At 38.0% G+C, this 16,857-nt stretch overlaps 1 protein-coding gene across 2 annotated transcripts in view; it reads left to right on the forward strand.

Annotated features, from left to right (window-relative positions):
- SLC35D2 (solute carrier family 35 member D2) overlaps positions 1-13,483 on the forward strand; it is a 52,189-nt gene extending 38,706 nt beyond the window's left edge. For both annotated transcript variants that reach the window (XM_060100733.1, XM_060100735.1), the window contains 4 exons: positions 3,438-3,505; positions 11,000-11,078; positions 12,052-12,134; positions 12,861-13,483. In XM_060100733.1, the coding sequence (XP_059956716.1) occupies positions 3,438-3,505; positions 11,000-11,078; positions 12,052-12,134; positions 12,861-12,963 (333 nt within the window). In that variant the 3' untranslated portion in view covers positions 12,964-13,483. The remainder of the gene's footprint in view (positions 1-3,437; positions 3,506-10,999; positions 11,079-12,051; positions 12,135-12,860) is intronic.
- The last annotated feature ends 3,374 nt before the right edge of the window (positions 13,484-16,857 follow it).

The raw sequence follows: 16,857 nt of genomic DNA on the forward strand, positions 1-16,857 counted from the left end.
TAATTATTGAGGAATTATTCTATCAGACATTGTTTGAAGGATTCTACATGAACTGTCTCGTTGCATTCCCACAGTAGCTTGAGGAGAAGGTACTATTATTATCTCCATTTTATAGACAAGGAATCTAGGGCACAGTGTTTAAAAAACTTTCCAAGGACAGTTAGTGATAGATCCAGGAGGCTGTCTGGCTCTAGAAACACATCATCTACTGTAATCTCAATTTAAAAAAAAAAAATTTATTTATTTATTTTTGGCTGCGTTGGGTCTTCGTTGCTGCGCACAGGCTTTCTCTAGTTGCAGTGAGCGGGGGCTATTCTTCCTTGCAGTGTGCAGGCTTCTCATTGCTGTGGCTTCTCTTGTTGCGGAGCACTGGCTTTTGGCTCATGGGCTTCAGTAGCTGTGGTACGCAGGCTTCAGTAGTTGTGGCTTACAGGCTGCAGAGCACAGGCTCAGTAGTTGTGGTGCACGGGCTTAGTTGCTCCGCGGCATATGAGATCTTCCCGGACCAGGGCTTGAACCCGTGTCCCCTGCACTGGCAGGCAGATTCCCAACCACTGCACCACCAGGGAAGCCCCTCAATTTTTAAATTTGTATCAGTATATGAAAAGTGTTTGTTTCTTTCCTTCACATATGATAAAAACTATAACCTATCACTTATAGCTTAGAAAGTATAAGAGGCCTAACATTTACCTTAACTTATTCAATCCTGGTGTTCTAGGAGAATATTATGCTCCTATTCTGGCTTTCGATGCTGGAATATCTCAGTATTTACCCATCTAGCCTCTTCTATTTGATCAGTCTCTTAAGATTTCAAACAGAAGTTACTATAGTTACCTTAGAGCCCCAGCAATGATAACTGTTCACTGAAATTCCAGATGGATCAGAGCTAAATATATAGATTTAATTTTAAAGTTTATAAGAAAAATTATAATCAGAAAAAAATATTTTTTTTCTGTAAGAGACTGTAAGAAAAGGCCTTCTATAAGATGACAAAGATACGAAAGTCATAAAGTTAAAAATTTGGCTCTAATTTAAAATTATTATATGATAAGAGATGCCAAAAGAGATAACACTGTAATCAGTAATTTAAAAAACTCTTTAGGAAAAAGTAGTAAGATTTTCACTACTAATGTTGTTTTGCTCTGTGTTCATTGAATCACTATGAATTTCTTCCAGTTGGTCACTTTTAACCATGGCTGAATCCATTTTAGACTGTGAACCAAATACAAAAAAGTAGTGAACTTACATAATTAGGTGTGTTAGTCTGCAATATAAAATTGCATTTTATTTGCCAAGTTTGGTTTGATTGTATTGAAGGTTAATTGAGGAATTCGAGTGAAAGGTTAACTTCTCTTGTTAATGGAGTACTTTGATGAGTCATTTTTCCCGGTTGACTGTAGGGGGTCAGAGATTGTGTTAAGACTCGTGTGTGTGACTCACTGTACTGGGGGTTCACTCTTGGACCTTGGACTTACACAGTCAGCGACTTAACTCAGTCAGCAGATCTGGTAATAGCACCTTGATTCTATCTGTGATTGACAAAGTCAATAATGCCAGCTCCTCTTGTTAACAAATTAGGCCCCTGGAAAATAGTGGGTGAACTTTCTTTAGTTATTTGAATCATTGCAATAAGTTCAAGGTACATTTAGTGTGTTGCAGTTGATGAATAGGGATAAATAATAGGACTTTTTTCTGATTAAAAAACACATTAATGAAAAATGAAAAAGACTCACACTGCAACATATTTTCATAACAATAGTGAGTCTAAATGAGAAAGTACTTAATATTGTTACTCATCTTTAATTATTTTCTGTGTTTTCAAATAAATGTCATGCCACATGACTTTTTAAAATGTCACCAGCACAGCCTCATCATTATTAAAGAAACAAAATAAAACTAAAATCTATCAAAATTTAGGTTGGCAATGAATCCAAGTATTTTTATGAAAATTACTACATAGCTCTCAGTGGTTTATGTGGTATCAAGAATATATAGTTTTTGTATACTGTTTTCATAAATACTCCCAGTTCTTTGAGTAAATAAGTGTTTTCCTACCTTTGGTTTGAAGTTTGGGGCATATGCTTTTCTCTTATTCACAATCTTATTTAATTTTTCAGACACAGAATGTTTTCCATAAGTTTCTGTTTGGTTTTGATCTTTGACTGTCTTGGTATAAACTGTCCTGGATGTTTTATGACCCTTTGATCAGCTTGGGGCTTGCCAGTAAGACAGATTTATATTTATTATATTTTTTATTTCACAAGTAAGTGTTAAAAAGAAAAGTTTTATTATGAAAACTTTCAAACCTGTTCAGAAGGAAAGAGAATAGTATAACAAATCCCATGTACCCATCAACCAGGTTTGGCAGTTATCAACATTTAATGTGTATTTTTTCATAAGAGGTGGTCAAAGTGTTACTAATGAAACAGTGACAGTAAAGTGTAACAAGGTTGTACTAATCAGAGAAGAGAATTCCATTTTAATTGGTTTAAAAATTTGAACGATAAACTTAAGAAAGATTTAAATAGTTTTAAATCTACAAAGTTACTAAAACTTGGCTAACAAAGTATTGCTTAATAGAAAGTGAATAGAACTTATATTTAATCATGTTATACAGCATGTACTTACATATAGTCTTGAGTCACCATAAAGTCATTTTTGGATGCAGGCAAGGGACAAATCATGAATAAAATACTCCTTTTTATTGTTACCTGTCTTTTCAAAAGGGTTAATTTTATTTTCTCACCTAAGAGCAGAAGCTGTCTTAAACTTCTCTGTCTACCAGCTCCTCCACCCCAATTACTTGATTGCTTTGTAAATAGCAAACAATAGTTTATTTGTTCATGATACTCCCTAAGCATTTGCAAATTCTTTTTTTTTTTTTTTTGGCTGCTCTTAGTTCCCCAACCAGGGATGGAACCGGGCCCTGGAAGTGAAAGCTCCGTGTCCTAACCACTGGACCGCCAGGGAATTCCCTTTTTTTTTTCCTCTTGTGCAAATTCTTGAAAACAGTTTATGAACTTTAAGTTTTCTTAGTCTTGCCAACATTATTAAATTTATAATAAACTTTCTTTTAATATTATTTATTAAAAACACCACGCTGATTTTATGACTACAAATTAGTAAAGATTTAATGATAGCCACAGCAATAATAGCTGTCATTTTGTTCTTGCCACCTGTAAGTTTCTAAACAATTTCATTAAATCCTCACATTGACCTTTTGAGGAAGTTTTTAAAAAAAATAATCCCCATTTGTAAAATGAGCCTGAGGTTTCAGGGAGGAAAAATAATTAGCCCAATGTCACACAGCTGGTATTACCCAGGATTTTTGAAACTGTATTTTCTGTTTGTGAAACTGGAATTTGTACTAGAGTGTACACACTGGTAAAACCAATATTATTAATCTAACCATTAGTTTTCTTTCTTTTTGATAATAGGCTACTGAATTCAACCAATGGAAGAATGTTCTATTTATCATACAGTTTCTTCTTTCCTGTTTTTTGGGGTAAGAAGCCATAGATAAGAAGAAGCTTTGGTCTATGGTATCTCTTAACAAGTCAAATCAAAATATATATTCTGTCTACTCTGTCAAAATCCCTTTTTGCTTCTCCAACTTCTACTGAAAAGTAGCACTGCAGAAGAGGAGTGGATTGGGACCCATGCTAAATGTGACCTCCAAAATATGATGTTGCATATTGATTTCTGAAAGTTAGTTTGAAGTAAAATCAGCTGCCCTATCAAATTCAAATGTGTTTTTTGTCTTTGTCACAATGTCCCAAGTTTCCCAAGATTCTCACCTCACATAAATATTTGGAAATAACCGTTTTCTGTAGTGTTGTACCTGTTATATTCAGGGTGTTTTCTGAGGAGAGGTGCCCAGGCCATTATATTGCCCAATAATTTTAGGCTTTTGTTCTTAAAATTTTCCTTAGGTATAGCTTCCTGTTGAGTGGCCATGCAGTTTGTCTTTTTATATGTTCCCCAAACTTGAAAAGTCCTTTTCATGAATAGATAATACATACAACTAGTAAATAATCCAAAAGCTGCAAAAGGATGCATAGGGAACATAAGCCACCTTCCCTTCTTCTCTGCCTTGTGGCACTGCAGTTTTCCTCTCCAGAAGCAACTGCTGCTTTGAAGTCTTTGGAGTATCCTTCCTGGACTGGGCTCCATGTATACACAAGCACCTGTGTCTTATCCCATAAGAAAGGGTCTTTGAGTGACTGTCTTGGAATTATTTGTCAAAAGATTTTTCCTGTGAAGAAAGATGAATTCCCCCTTATTTTTTTACATTACTAGTACTGTAATTTTCATTGTGTGTAAATGAACTAAGACAATTCATGAGTCTTTGATCAACACTCTTCAATTCTTAAACTTGATCTTAGTTGCAGTTAATGTAATCACATCAGTAAAAATATTTATGTATATCCTCAAGTTCAGTAATTCTCTCTTTAGCTGTGTCTGATTTAATGTTTAACCTGTTTTTTGGAGGTTTTTTTTAAATTTATTTTTTATTGAGGTATAGCTGATGTACATTATTATGTGTTTCAGGTATACCACATAATGATTCACAGTTTTTAAAGGTTATATTCCATTTAGAGTTATTATAAAATATTGGTTATATTCCCTGTGTTGTACTGTATATCCTTGTACCTTACTTATTTTATACATAATACTTTGTACCTCTTAATCCCCTACCCTATCTTGCCCCTCCCTGCTGGAGTTTTTGATTTTAACGATTTTATACTTTATTTGTAAAAGTTCCACAGTTTGTTTTCAAACTTATCTGTTCATTCTTAACATTCTTTTGTTGGTCATCTTTGAGACTGTACCTTTTATTTCTTTAAATATTACACACGTAACTATTCTGTATTCTGCATCTGATGATTCTAATATCTGCAGTTCTTGAGAATCTAAATATGTAGTTGGTTGACTAAATATGTAGTTTGTGAGTGTCATTATGGTTTGCTTTCTTGTGTATTTGGTGACCTGTGATTTGTGAGCATATTATTTAATCTTAATCAGTCCTGTGGACTGAAAATAGGAACTTGAGAAACTTTCCTGAAGGGACAAATTGTTTTTAGTCTAGTTGGTAGCCAGGTGTGCCCCTGACTTGGACCACTCTGGCCTTTTTGAGGGTCTGGCCTCAGTGGGCTAGTGTCCCTTCTCACTTGGGGTTTGACCCAGGGCTCAGTTTACAGACAGTGCTGTTTTGCAATGGCCTCTGCCCTGAAGCACCCTGATCCTGTACCTATTGTCTGCTGCTCTGATGCCTGCCTGGCTCAAATCCCCTTATCTCTCTGTACCCAGTTTCTCCCTTTTCCAAAGGGGGGATATTAGGCAAGCTCTTGTGCCTCTTTCAAAACCAACAGTCTCTCAAATAATGTGTTCTTTCAGGCATTGGTTGTTTGGCAATGGGTGAGGACTGAGTGCTCTCAGTACTTAGGCAGCCATTGTTGGATGCCTAAGTGTAGTAGGATATTTGTAGTTTTCCCAGTTGTTGACTGAGAACATATAACTTTGAAAAAAATCTACTAAGCTGTGTTTGTGAGTTACCCTTTGTGAAATCATCCTTTTCCCCCCATTACAATTAAAAAAAAGTCAACCCATATCACACAAACTCAGACCAGCACGTTTCCTTGCCTAAGCCCATGTTCACCTGTGAACAGCAGAGCCAAGTTTTAGTTTTATCTCATGTCATTATAAACTTGATAATATTTTTGTTTTGTTTTGTCTTTTTTTTTCACTTGCACTTTACTATTTAGCCATTCCATGAAGGAAATCCAGAAGTAAACCTTTTTTTTTTTTTTAATTTAAAAAATTTTTATTTTTGGCTGCGTTGGGTCTTCTTTGCTGTGTGTGGGCTTTCTCTAGTTGTGGTGAGTGGGAGCTACTCTTCATTGTGGTGTGTGGGCTTCTCATTGTGGTAGCTTCTCTTGTTGCAGAGCACGGGCTCTAGGCATGTGGGTTTCAGTAGTTGCAGCACGCAGGCTCTAGAGCGCGCGGGCCTCAGTAGTTGTGGCACGCAGGCTCAGTAGTTGTGGTGCATGGGCTTAGTTGCTCCACAGCATGTGCGATCTTCCTGGACCAGGGCTCGAACCCATGCCCCCTGCATTGGCAGGCGGATTCTTAACTACTGTGCCACCAGGGAAGTCCCAAGAAATAAACCCTTTGACGTCAGCTGTCTGCAGTGAGTGGTGGGGTGGGCAGTGCCTGAGCTGGCACTTCTGGGGCTTCTTTGTCAGAATCTTGACCCTATTTATCTACAACTACATGCCTTTTTTTCCCAATTAATAACGTGCTTCCTAGAAAACAAATACTCTCTTTATAAACGTTCTTAATCAGTATTTTATCAGTAGTCATTTTGCATGTAAAAATGTCATAAAGGCATAGTAATTAAAAATAAATCAGTAAATGATGAAAACATTAATATTTCAGATTCTACAACTTTAAGGGTAAAAACTAGGTAGGTCTCAATTTTTTAAGTGGGTCTTTTGAGGACACTAAAATCATGGCATCATTCTAAAAGGTGCCTGTACTCTGGAATCAGATGGCCTAGATTTGAATCCTGGCTTTGCCACTTTTTAGCTCTGGGTCCTTGGATAAGTTATTTACCCTCTCTGAGCCTCAATTTCCTTATCTTTAAAATGGGAACAATGAGGTAATGTAGCTAATTTATAAGGTTATGTGGATTGAATGAGTAAAGAACACTTAGTGTAGACATATAGAAAATGTTCAGTAAGTGTTAACTATGTTGTTGTTAATATTTCTATTTCGTGAGTCCAGCCTGTTCAGTTTGGCTGTCCTTTTTCACCCCAGACAGATTTGGTTCTGCCTATAGCCCATGACTTCAATAGTTTTTCTTCTGTTACGTCTACTTCATCTTCAACCACCAAGTTTTAATTCTGAAACTGCTCTAGAAGGAAACTTCCATTTTGGCATGGTGCATTTTTCAGAATCCTGCTTTCTTACAGTTTCTCACTCAGAGGACACTATGATCAGATCACTTGCTTCTTTGCAGTAATAGAAACCATTGTAAGCTTCTGAGCATATCCTTGCTTTTCAGAACAACTGGAACTGGCCGTCCCTTCTCTTCGGTTCATGCTCAAGGAGCCTCAGGACTAACATGTGCGCGTTCCAACCCTTGACTCCAGAGAACTCTCTCTCAGCTTCTTTCTTATTTTCACTGCTTTCAAGTTTGCATTTCAAACTTGCTTTCTCTGACCACCAACCCTCTATCCGGAGTTGAAAATATAATTTAAAAATTATAACACTTTAAAACTGTATGTTAAGAAGCCAGTGGAATGGTGAGAAGAGCAGACTTTTCTTCTGAGTTATGGTGAATGATTCAGCTTTAAGAAATGCTATTTGTAATCAAGAGTTTGTAAATAAATCATATGATGAAGTGAAATTGCATCAGGCAGGTAAACTGGATTGTGGGAGCCATGATAATTTAATGCAGGTAGAGGTAAAATAAGACTGAAATTTAAGTTGACAAACTAGATTTTAAAAAGCTAGCTCTGCTGTTCTTTTTAATCTTGCCGAGAAGTGACAGGTTCTGGTTCATTCACACCAGCATCTGGCACCAGCCCCTAAGCCCTGGAGGCAATTATCCTAATCTGTTTCTGCCCTAGTAGCAGCCTCTTTGATCTCACTGAAGCAGTAATATATTCCTTAATAGAAACACAAATGTATCAATTTTCCCTACTCACAGCATAAAAAATGTTCTATTCTTTGAACATTCACTGATCCTGCCAAGATGTAGGGTCCAAGACAAAATAGGATTCTGCTGATTGCTTGGGCACAGGAGTGACAGAACCTTCAAAGAGTGCAGATATTTCTACCATTTCCCAACAGACCAAATTGTAGTGTAAAATCGATGCTCCAGGAAAATAGATCATACTTATCCCATGACTTTGGCTTCCCTGGCACACTACTGAGGTCTGGGGTAGGAGCGAGTTTTTACCAGAGATGGGCAAGATGAGATTACTTGAACTCCTTTGAAATCTGAAATAAGAGAGTAATGTGCTTGGGTACAATCGTGGTTGGTGGAAGGAGTGTAAAAGTAGCATTTTATTATTTGAACATTCGTGTTGGATTTCTATGTATGCTTGTACATGGAATGGTAACCAGCAACAAGTTGTAAACAAGGCCATTTGAGTTCTGCTTGTGACTCCCACGAGTGTGCCGTCCAACTTTGGGTTAATCAGTTATTTTTTGTGTTATTTTTCAGAAACAGGAAGAAACCTTTGAGCAAGGGTTCTGGTTCAGGGGTTTTCACATGGGCACCTCCATCCCTTGGGGCCCTATAAGCCAAAACACCAGCTGGTATCTGTTGTCTGAATAAATGTGTATCTTTTGTATGTGCCATTATTTTTCAAATGTACACAGATGATAAGTACGATTTTATAAGTACGTAATGGCAGAAATCTACTGAGCAGTGCTTTTAAATATCTTTACATTTTATTAATTCACAGATGCTAAAATCAAAACTGTCATGTGGAGGTTGACATTTTTGGTGTTAAAAGTGGTTTCCTTTGCACTGAGTTAATGGAGGGTCTTTTAATTCAGAACCTTGGTCTTAGCCAAAGGACTGTGTAGGTACATATTTACATATAGAAATAAATCATGTTTCTTAGAAAAAGTTTTAATACACTCCTTTGATCCTCGTCATTTTATAGTTACCCTCTCTGGGGACACCCAGGTGGTATACTAAGAAGTGCAGCCTTTCTGTCTGCAGAAAGTGGCTGTTCCTGTATCAGATGCCATCTGTCACTTAGGAGGACTGCCGCTAATTCAGACTCCCCTAGGAGGCTGGAGACAGGGACTCCTCCCCTCGCTCAACCCAGCTGGTGGGTGAGTGTCCTAGTGGCCCACACTCATGCTAGATGGATATTGGCCAAGGTGGTTTCACTAAAATGTGGAATGAAGAAAACATTGCATGATTGAAACCCTGGAGTAGGAAATTTTAAGCAAAAATAGGACATAAAGGACATTCATGACTGTCCTGGGTTTAAGGCTGCACTCCAGTTTAGGAAGCCTGCAGGAAGCTTTTCTGTGTCCTGGAAATTGGGTTGGGCCCCTCCTGGGAGTTGTGATCTCTGTTATTTTATTAGACTCTTAGCTCCTCCAGGGCAGATGCTGTGGGTTATATACTCTTACTACCCAGGCCCAGCAGAGCAGGCACCAAGTAACACCAGGTTGAGTTTTTTAATCTTTTCACTTTATGCATAAGTTGGATTATTTATAGTTCCCTGGGACTCTAAATTAATGTTGAATTTATTAAAATTGTAAAAATTTTTTAAAAACTTAGATTTTCTTAAGCCAATTTATAAATATTCTTGCTCTATTTATAAAGCTAGTAATTTTTATATTAACATAAGAATATTTACTTTCATTATTCGATTAGTGGTTTGTTAACCCAAGTTTAACTGATTGAAATCTCCTAAATAATTTACTGTAAATCAGTCTTGTTTACAACTTAGTGAATTAAAAAAATTAAACATTTAAAATGTGATTTACAAATGTAATTTACCTGATTTTTCCAGCAATTCCAAGCCTTAATAAGGCCCTAGAGAAGCTGATGGGCCAGGTTGCTTTACAAGCCTAGCAACTCTTTGAAATCTAATAAACCAAACTTGGCAATGTGGTAAATCAGCTTCTTTTAAACATCTGAATACTGTGTACAGACTTAGATTTTCTTATTCCATTCAAGTGAAAATTGCAAATTTAATATCAATTGCACATTTTAAATACAAGCCACAAAGACCAAGATGTTGGATTCTCTAACTTGCCAAATTATTGTAATTACCTTAATAACAAAGACATACATTATTTTGAAGATTACAGAATTTGTTTGTAATTGAGTTTATTCCTCAACTTAATGTAAAAGCTTGATGTACGTTATCTCTAATATTTTTCTCTATCATCCCTGGTAATGAACATACTCAGGACAAAAACGGTTACTGTGTTTGTGATCTAGATTCTGTTATTAACAATCAGAAGTTTGGTCCTGGACCTGCGACTGGGTGCTAAATTGCCCCGGGGGAGTCTCCCTAATGCTTAGGGGCTGAGCCCTTTCTTAGAGTACAATTCCCAAGCTCATGCCTTCTAACATGTTATGCTCTCTCAGTATCTTTCCAGTTTCATTCTCAACCAGTTTTTATTGTAACCTCTTTCAACATTTAATCACCTGATTCCAGTGGATGAAATTTTGCACCCCACCTAGGTTACAGCTAATTTTCATTACTACTTGAGTGAAATGAATATATTTCTTTACCTCTGATTGAATTCTACATTCCTGTGTATATGTATATTTTCTTATCTGGTGTTTGGTCATGATTCTGTAGTCATTTTGTTGACAAGTGTCAACATACTGGTCAGTGTTGAATGCCTGTCAAATTAACTTTAGTAATAAGGTACAGGAGTACCACTGGCATGTGGAATCCATTATTTAAATCTTCTTTGTCCAAAGCTAGCAATCATTCAGCTGGTTTTCCCTGCTTACACCAGTGGTTCTCAGAACAGGCTGCACATTAGAATCATCCATAGAGCTTTGATATGGCATATGGCTGGGTCCCCACCTCAAACCAGTTGGAGACCCTCTGCAGGGCATCATGGTGTTAAAAGTGCACCAGGTGATTCTGATACACAGAGAGGATTGAAACCCACTGTTGTAACATCTGTTAAAGGAAAGATTTCAGATCATTTAAAAAATCTCATTGTCCTTATCCCCTTTTTGTGGAAACACTGATGGAAAATGCACAGACAAAATGAAAAGGACATCTAAGGTAGAAAGTTTGGCTAATGCACGACTGGACCATTTTCCTGAAAATGTCGAATTATTGAGATGTTTTAAGATGTAGGTATTTTTAAATCTTTATGGTGTGTTTTTCTTTATTTGTTTAAAATACCTGTGTGGGTCACTTACTGGCTCTTCTTAATCTGCTTATTACCCAGACCAGTAAGGCACACTCAAGTGTTTTCTTCCTTGCCCCAGGTTTCTGTTGATGTACTCCACACTTTTGTGCAGCTATTACAATTCAGCCCTGACGACGGCAGTGGTTGGAGCCATCAAGGTAAGTGGTTGAAGCCTTGAAACGCACAACCAAATTGGGGAATTGACTGTTTGATTTTATTGTTGTTATTACCGTGCTGTAGTAAGAGTGGAGGCTTGTGATATTTTCAGCTGTGCCTGGGTAATCCCTCCTACGTCTTCTAGTCTAATCCACAAAACAGAGGGAAGACTTGCTAATTTAAAAGGAAGAGACAAATTATGACTTAAATTGAGAATGGTGGGAAGGGATGGTCTGGGAAAACCAAGTGAAATAGCTGGAAAAAATTCCAAATTTCTGTGCTAAGATACCTTGTGATCTACAGTTTGGTTTTCTGGGAGAACCTTGCTGACTAAGAATTCTTGTGAAGAACTGTTTTCAGTCTAGATCTATACTCAATTATAAGGTGATTAACTCTGGGATTGGTGTGTATGCTGCGTGTGTGTACATGCATTTGAACACACACTAATGAATAGGAGGGTGGAGGTGTTCTAAATTCTGTTCTGCAGTTGCTTTGTGTTTCTGTTCATGTGAACTCCTACCGTGAGTGAGTGCTTCAACAGTAGACTTCTCTGTTGGCTGCCCAAGGGCCTCTGAGAATACACTGGACAGAGTACTGCTTGTAATTTATCAGATGTCTTAGTTTGTTCAAGTTTAGGACTAATATGATTAAAATTCACTACCCAGTGATGGTAAAGAGATGAAATCTGGAAAGCTGATTACAACCCAACTCTTACATCTTTTTCCTATGTATTAACTGGAAGAGGGTATGGATAATGCAGTTTCTGTGGTTATGGTGCTGTAGTTTATTTCATTTTCTTTATAAAGCCATATGTAATGGTTTTTATCCACTTATTCAATATTCCATGAACCCCTACTATATGCGAGTCTCTTTGAAAAGTAACTAAAATATTTAGTTTCAGGTGTCATATATATATATGAGTTTTCCCCCTAAAGCCTTTACTTTTAAAATCATTAATCGTCTCTTTTTCTGCAGAACGTATCCGTTGCCTACATTGGAATGTTAGTAGGTGGAGACTACATTTTCTCTGTATTAAACTTTGTAGGGTTAAATATTTGGTAAGTGGGATTTTTAAATGAACTCATTTTAGTAAAATATGAATTTTTAAAAGCCTGATTAATATAAGTGAAAGAGCAGGAGGTGTTTTGACTTTACAATTTCTAGGATAAAATTTACTTAAATCATTCAGTTCATCTCTTTTTATGACATACACTTTCATGTGGACCATGGGGACATGTAATGAAAATTCAAAGGGTTGAGATCTAATTTTCTATTTCCTCCTCTCAGAAAAGCCCTTAAGTTGTGTGTCTTCCTTTTGTACATGGGCCTCACTAAATCTGTGCTCCATTGAAGTGCCATGTGCTAAGGATATTGGGAGGAGTGACTAAGATACTTTTGAAAGGCATTTTGGGGTCTCAGAGATGGGACACCATTTTAGGATAATGTATAGTTTATTCAAGTAATAACCAAGTGCTTATTTTTTCTCCAAGTTTCTCTATTAAACTTGATCTGCTCTTTTTCTGCCCCCAAAGATTTGTAAATAAGAGGGTTAATTCTCATCGATTAATACACAAATTTGAGGAAGTAAAACAGAGGGCTCAATAATTCCCTTCAAGTTAAGCTGACTGCATGGTAAATCACCTATACTTCAATAAAATAAAGAAAAAGAAACAAACATCCAAGTTATCAAAAAAATTAAGTTGACTGTATTTATAAAGATGTCAGTAACTGTTGGTTGTACCATCTATGGAATTTATTTTCACTCTCTTTTATTCTCCTTTCAGCATGGCAGGGGGCTTGAGATACTCCTTTTTAACTTTAAACAGCCAGTTAAAACCTAAACAACCTGCGGATGAAGAAAACATCCCTCAAGATTTGAAGGGCTAGAACCTGGGGCAGAATTGCAGACTGGCTTGCAGACTGGCTTGCAGACTGGGGGGAACGAGGGAATATTCCCAGCTGTTTTGGTTGTGGCACTCCCCCCTGGTTAAGGCACAACAGGAATGTCTGCAAAATGCAAAGAGAATCTACATCATGTGCTGCATGAGGAGCCATCATCAGCCCTGAGAAATGTATCCGGGCAAAGCCTTACCAGCTGAAAGTGAATCTTCTCAAAATAAACCACTGGTGAAAGGGATTGTTTCCAAGGCACTTGCGTGGACCACACATCTGTGTGCTGTTCCAGGTACTGGGAGTGCTTCAAAGGAGGTAAAAGGCCGATGCTGTGAGGGTGCTTATCAGCACCTTGGCCTTAATTTCAAAGGTCCCAGCCAAAGCAAAGTGCCAGTGGGAACATTTTTTTGGTTTAAACAGACATGTCTTTATTTGAATAAAATCAGCCACTTAACTGCCAGTAGAGTTATTTGTTAGCTTTGATTTGATCTTATATGTTGGTATCTTTTCCCAGTCATCAAAATAAAATAAAAATAATTTATATGCATACCTCATACTGTGATATTATTGTAGACAGGCAGAAAAACAGTAGGTCATTTATTCAGTCTGCCTTGAAGGGTAATATTCCTTTTAAGGCTCATGTTGGGAAAAATTACAAAATAACTCAATGGAAAAAACAATACTCAGTGTGCCCTGTCAACATTTAAGTTGGTCATATTTCTCTCCTCTTCTGCTTCCAGGTTTGTTCAGGGGCTTTGAAATTCAGATCATATGGACTTTAACCAAGGTACATTTTTTTCCTGGGCTTGCCAGACCCCCCAGACCAGTGGTGTGTGGGAAGGATCCCCGGTTTGGATGAGAGTTATTATCATTTCCACCAAGAAATGGACTGTCCCCATCGGGGTCGTGGTGCAGGGTAGGGCCCCAGTCTGGAGGTGGCCAGTCAGGAGCTCTTCTTTCTAGTCTTGTCTTCACTGCTAACCTACCAAGACCTTCACAGGTCATCTTGCCAATGTTGCCTCCATTTTTTAATCTTTAAAATGGAACTATGTCTCCAAATCCCTGCCAGCTCTGACTTTCTAAGTTTAGAGAAGCTGAGCCAGATGGACAGGGCAGCAAATGAAGGAATGATTGTGTTGACATGCTTCAATTTACTTTAAAATTAAAAAAAAATTTAATTGTAAAATACACATAACATAAAATTTACCATCCTAACCATTTCTAAGTGTACAGTTCAGTAGTGTTAAGTATATGCACACTGTTGTGTAGCCAACCTCTACAACTTTTTCATGTTGCAAAACTGAAACTCTATACCCATTAAACAATAACTCCCCATTCCTCCCTTTCCCCAGCTCCTGGCAACCACCATTCTACTTTCTTTCTCTATGAATGTGACTACTGTAGGTACCTCATAAAAGTAGAATCACACAATATTTATCTTTCAGTAGCTGGCTTATTTCGCTTAGGATAATATCATCAAGTTTCATCCATGTTGCAGCATGTGTCCAAATTTCTTGCCTTTTTAAGACTAAATAATATTCCATCATATGGATATACCACATTTTGTTTATCCATTCGTCTGTCAGTGGACATTTGGATTGCTTCTACCTCTTGGCTGTTTGTGTATAATCCTGCTATGAACGTGGGTGCACAAATATGTCTTTGAGACCCTGCTTTCAGTTCTTTCGGATAGTTGAAGGAAACTTGTTTCCTCTATACACAGAGCACTTCTGATGCCAAATGTGTGGGATCTTTCCCTCACATTAAGCAATTCTCCAACTCTTTGGACACCAACTAGGGGTCCTACAATTAAATGCAGACTCTACCCGGAGTTAGCACAGACCCCGCAGGTTAAGCGCTTAGTTCCCCAAGACTGCTCCCTACTTCAGATGCCAAACACAAGTCCCAGGTTGTGACTGGTGCTTCTGACCAACTGACCATCAATCTGGGGTCTCCACACCCCCTTCCTCGGGTTTAATAATTTGCTAGAATGGCTCACAGAACTCGGGGAAGTGCTTTACTCTCTATTGCCTGTTTATTATGAAGCATACAACTCAGGAACAGCCAAAGGGAAGAAATGCATAGGACAAGGTATGTGGGAAATGGTTTGGAGCTTTCACAACTCCTCCAGGTGTGCCCCACTCCCAGCACATCAATGTGTTCATCAACTGGAAGCTCTCCAAACCCCATCGTTTGTTTTTCACGATAACACATGAACCACAGCCACACCATTTTATATTCCCACCAACAGTGCACAGGGATTTCAATTTCTCCACATCCTCACCACTTGTTGTTTCTTTTTTTTTTGGTAGTAGTAGTAGTAGTAGTAGTAGTAGGTGTGCTAATGGGTATGAAGTGATATCTCGTCATAGTTTTGATTTACATTTCACTGATGGTTAGTGATGTTGAGCATCTTCTCATGTGCTTGTTGGCCATTTGTCCATATTCTTTGGAGAAATGTCTATTCAAATCCTTTGCCTTTTTTTTTTTTTTTTTTTTTTTTTTTTTTTTGCGGTACGCGGGCCTCTCACCCCTGCGGCCTCTCCCGCCACGGAGCACAGGCTCTGGACGCGCAGGCCCAGCGGCCATGGCTCACGGGCCCAGCCGCTCCGCGGCACGCGGGATCCTCCCAGACCGGGGCGCGAACCTGCGTCCCCCGCACCGGCAGGCGGACCCCCAACCACTGCGCCATCAGGGAAGCCCTCCTTTGCCCATTTTTGAATTGGGTTGTTTGTTCTTTTGTTGTTGAGTTGTAGGAGTTCTTTATTTTTTCAGTTTATTTTTAAATTGGGGTATAATTGCTTTACAATGTTGTGTTAGTTTCTGTTGTACAGCAAAGTAAATCAGCCATATGTATACATATATCCCCTCTTTTTTGGATTTCCTTCCCATTAGGTCACCACAGAGCACTGAGTAGATTTCCCTGTGCTGTACAGCAGGTTCTCATTAGTTATCTAGTTTATACATAGTAGTGTATATATGTCACTCCCAATCTCCCAATTCATCCCACTCCTCCTTTCCCCCCTTGGTATCTATACGTTTATTCTCTACGTCTGTGTCTCTATTTCTGCTTTGCTGATATGTTCATCTGTACCATTTTTCTAGATTTCACATATATGCATTAATATACAATATTTGTTTTTTCTTTCTGACTTATTTCACTCTGTATGACAGTCTCTAGATCCATACACATCTCTACAAATGACCCAATTTCATTCCTTTTTATGGCTGAGTAATATTCCATTGTATATATGTAACATATCTTCTTTATCCATTCATCTGTTGATGGATATTTCACTTGCTTCCAAGTCCTGGCTGTTGTAAATAGTGCTCCAGTGAACATTGGGATGCATATGTCTTCTTGAATTATGGTTTTCTTAGGGTATATACCCAGTAGGGGGATTGCTGGGTCATATGGTAGTTCTATTTTTAGTTTTTTAAGGAACCTCCCTACTGTTCTCCATACTGTCTGTATCAATTTACATTCCCACCAGCAGTGCAAGAGGGTTCCCTTTTCTCCACACCCTCTCCGGCATTTACTGTTTGTAGATTTTTTGATGATGGCCACTCTGACTGGTATGAGGAGATACCTCATTATAGTTTTGATTTGCATCTCTCTAATAATTAGTGACGTTGAGCATCTTTTCATGTGCCTCTTGGCCAACTGTGTGTCTTCTTTGGTGAAATGTCTATTTAGGTCTTCTGCCCATTTCTTGATTGGGTTGTTTGTTTTTTTCATATTGAGCTGCATGAGCTGTTTGTATATTCTGGAGATTAATCCCTTGTCAGTTGCTTCATTTGCAAATATTTTCTCCCATTCTGAGTATTGTCTTTTCCTCTTGTTTATGGTTTCCTTTGCTGTGTGAAAGCTTTTCAGTTTCATTAGGT

The sequence above is a fragment of the Mesoplodon densirostris genome, chromosome 6, assembly GCF_025265405.1.
Source record: "Mesoplodon densirostris isolate mMesDen1 chromosome 6, mMesDen1 primary haplotype, whole genome shotgun sequence".
NCBI classification, from domain to species: domain Eukaryota; kingdom Metazoa; phylum Chordata; class Mammalia; order Artiodactyla; family Ziphiidae; genus Mesoplodon; species Mesoplodon densirostris.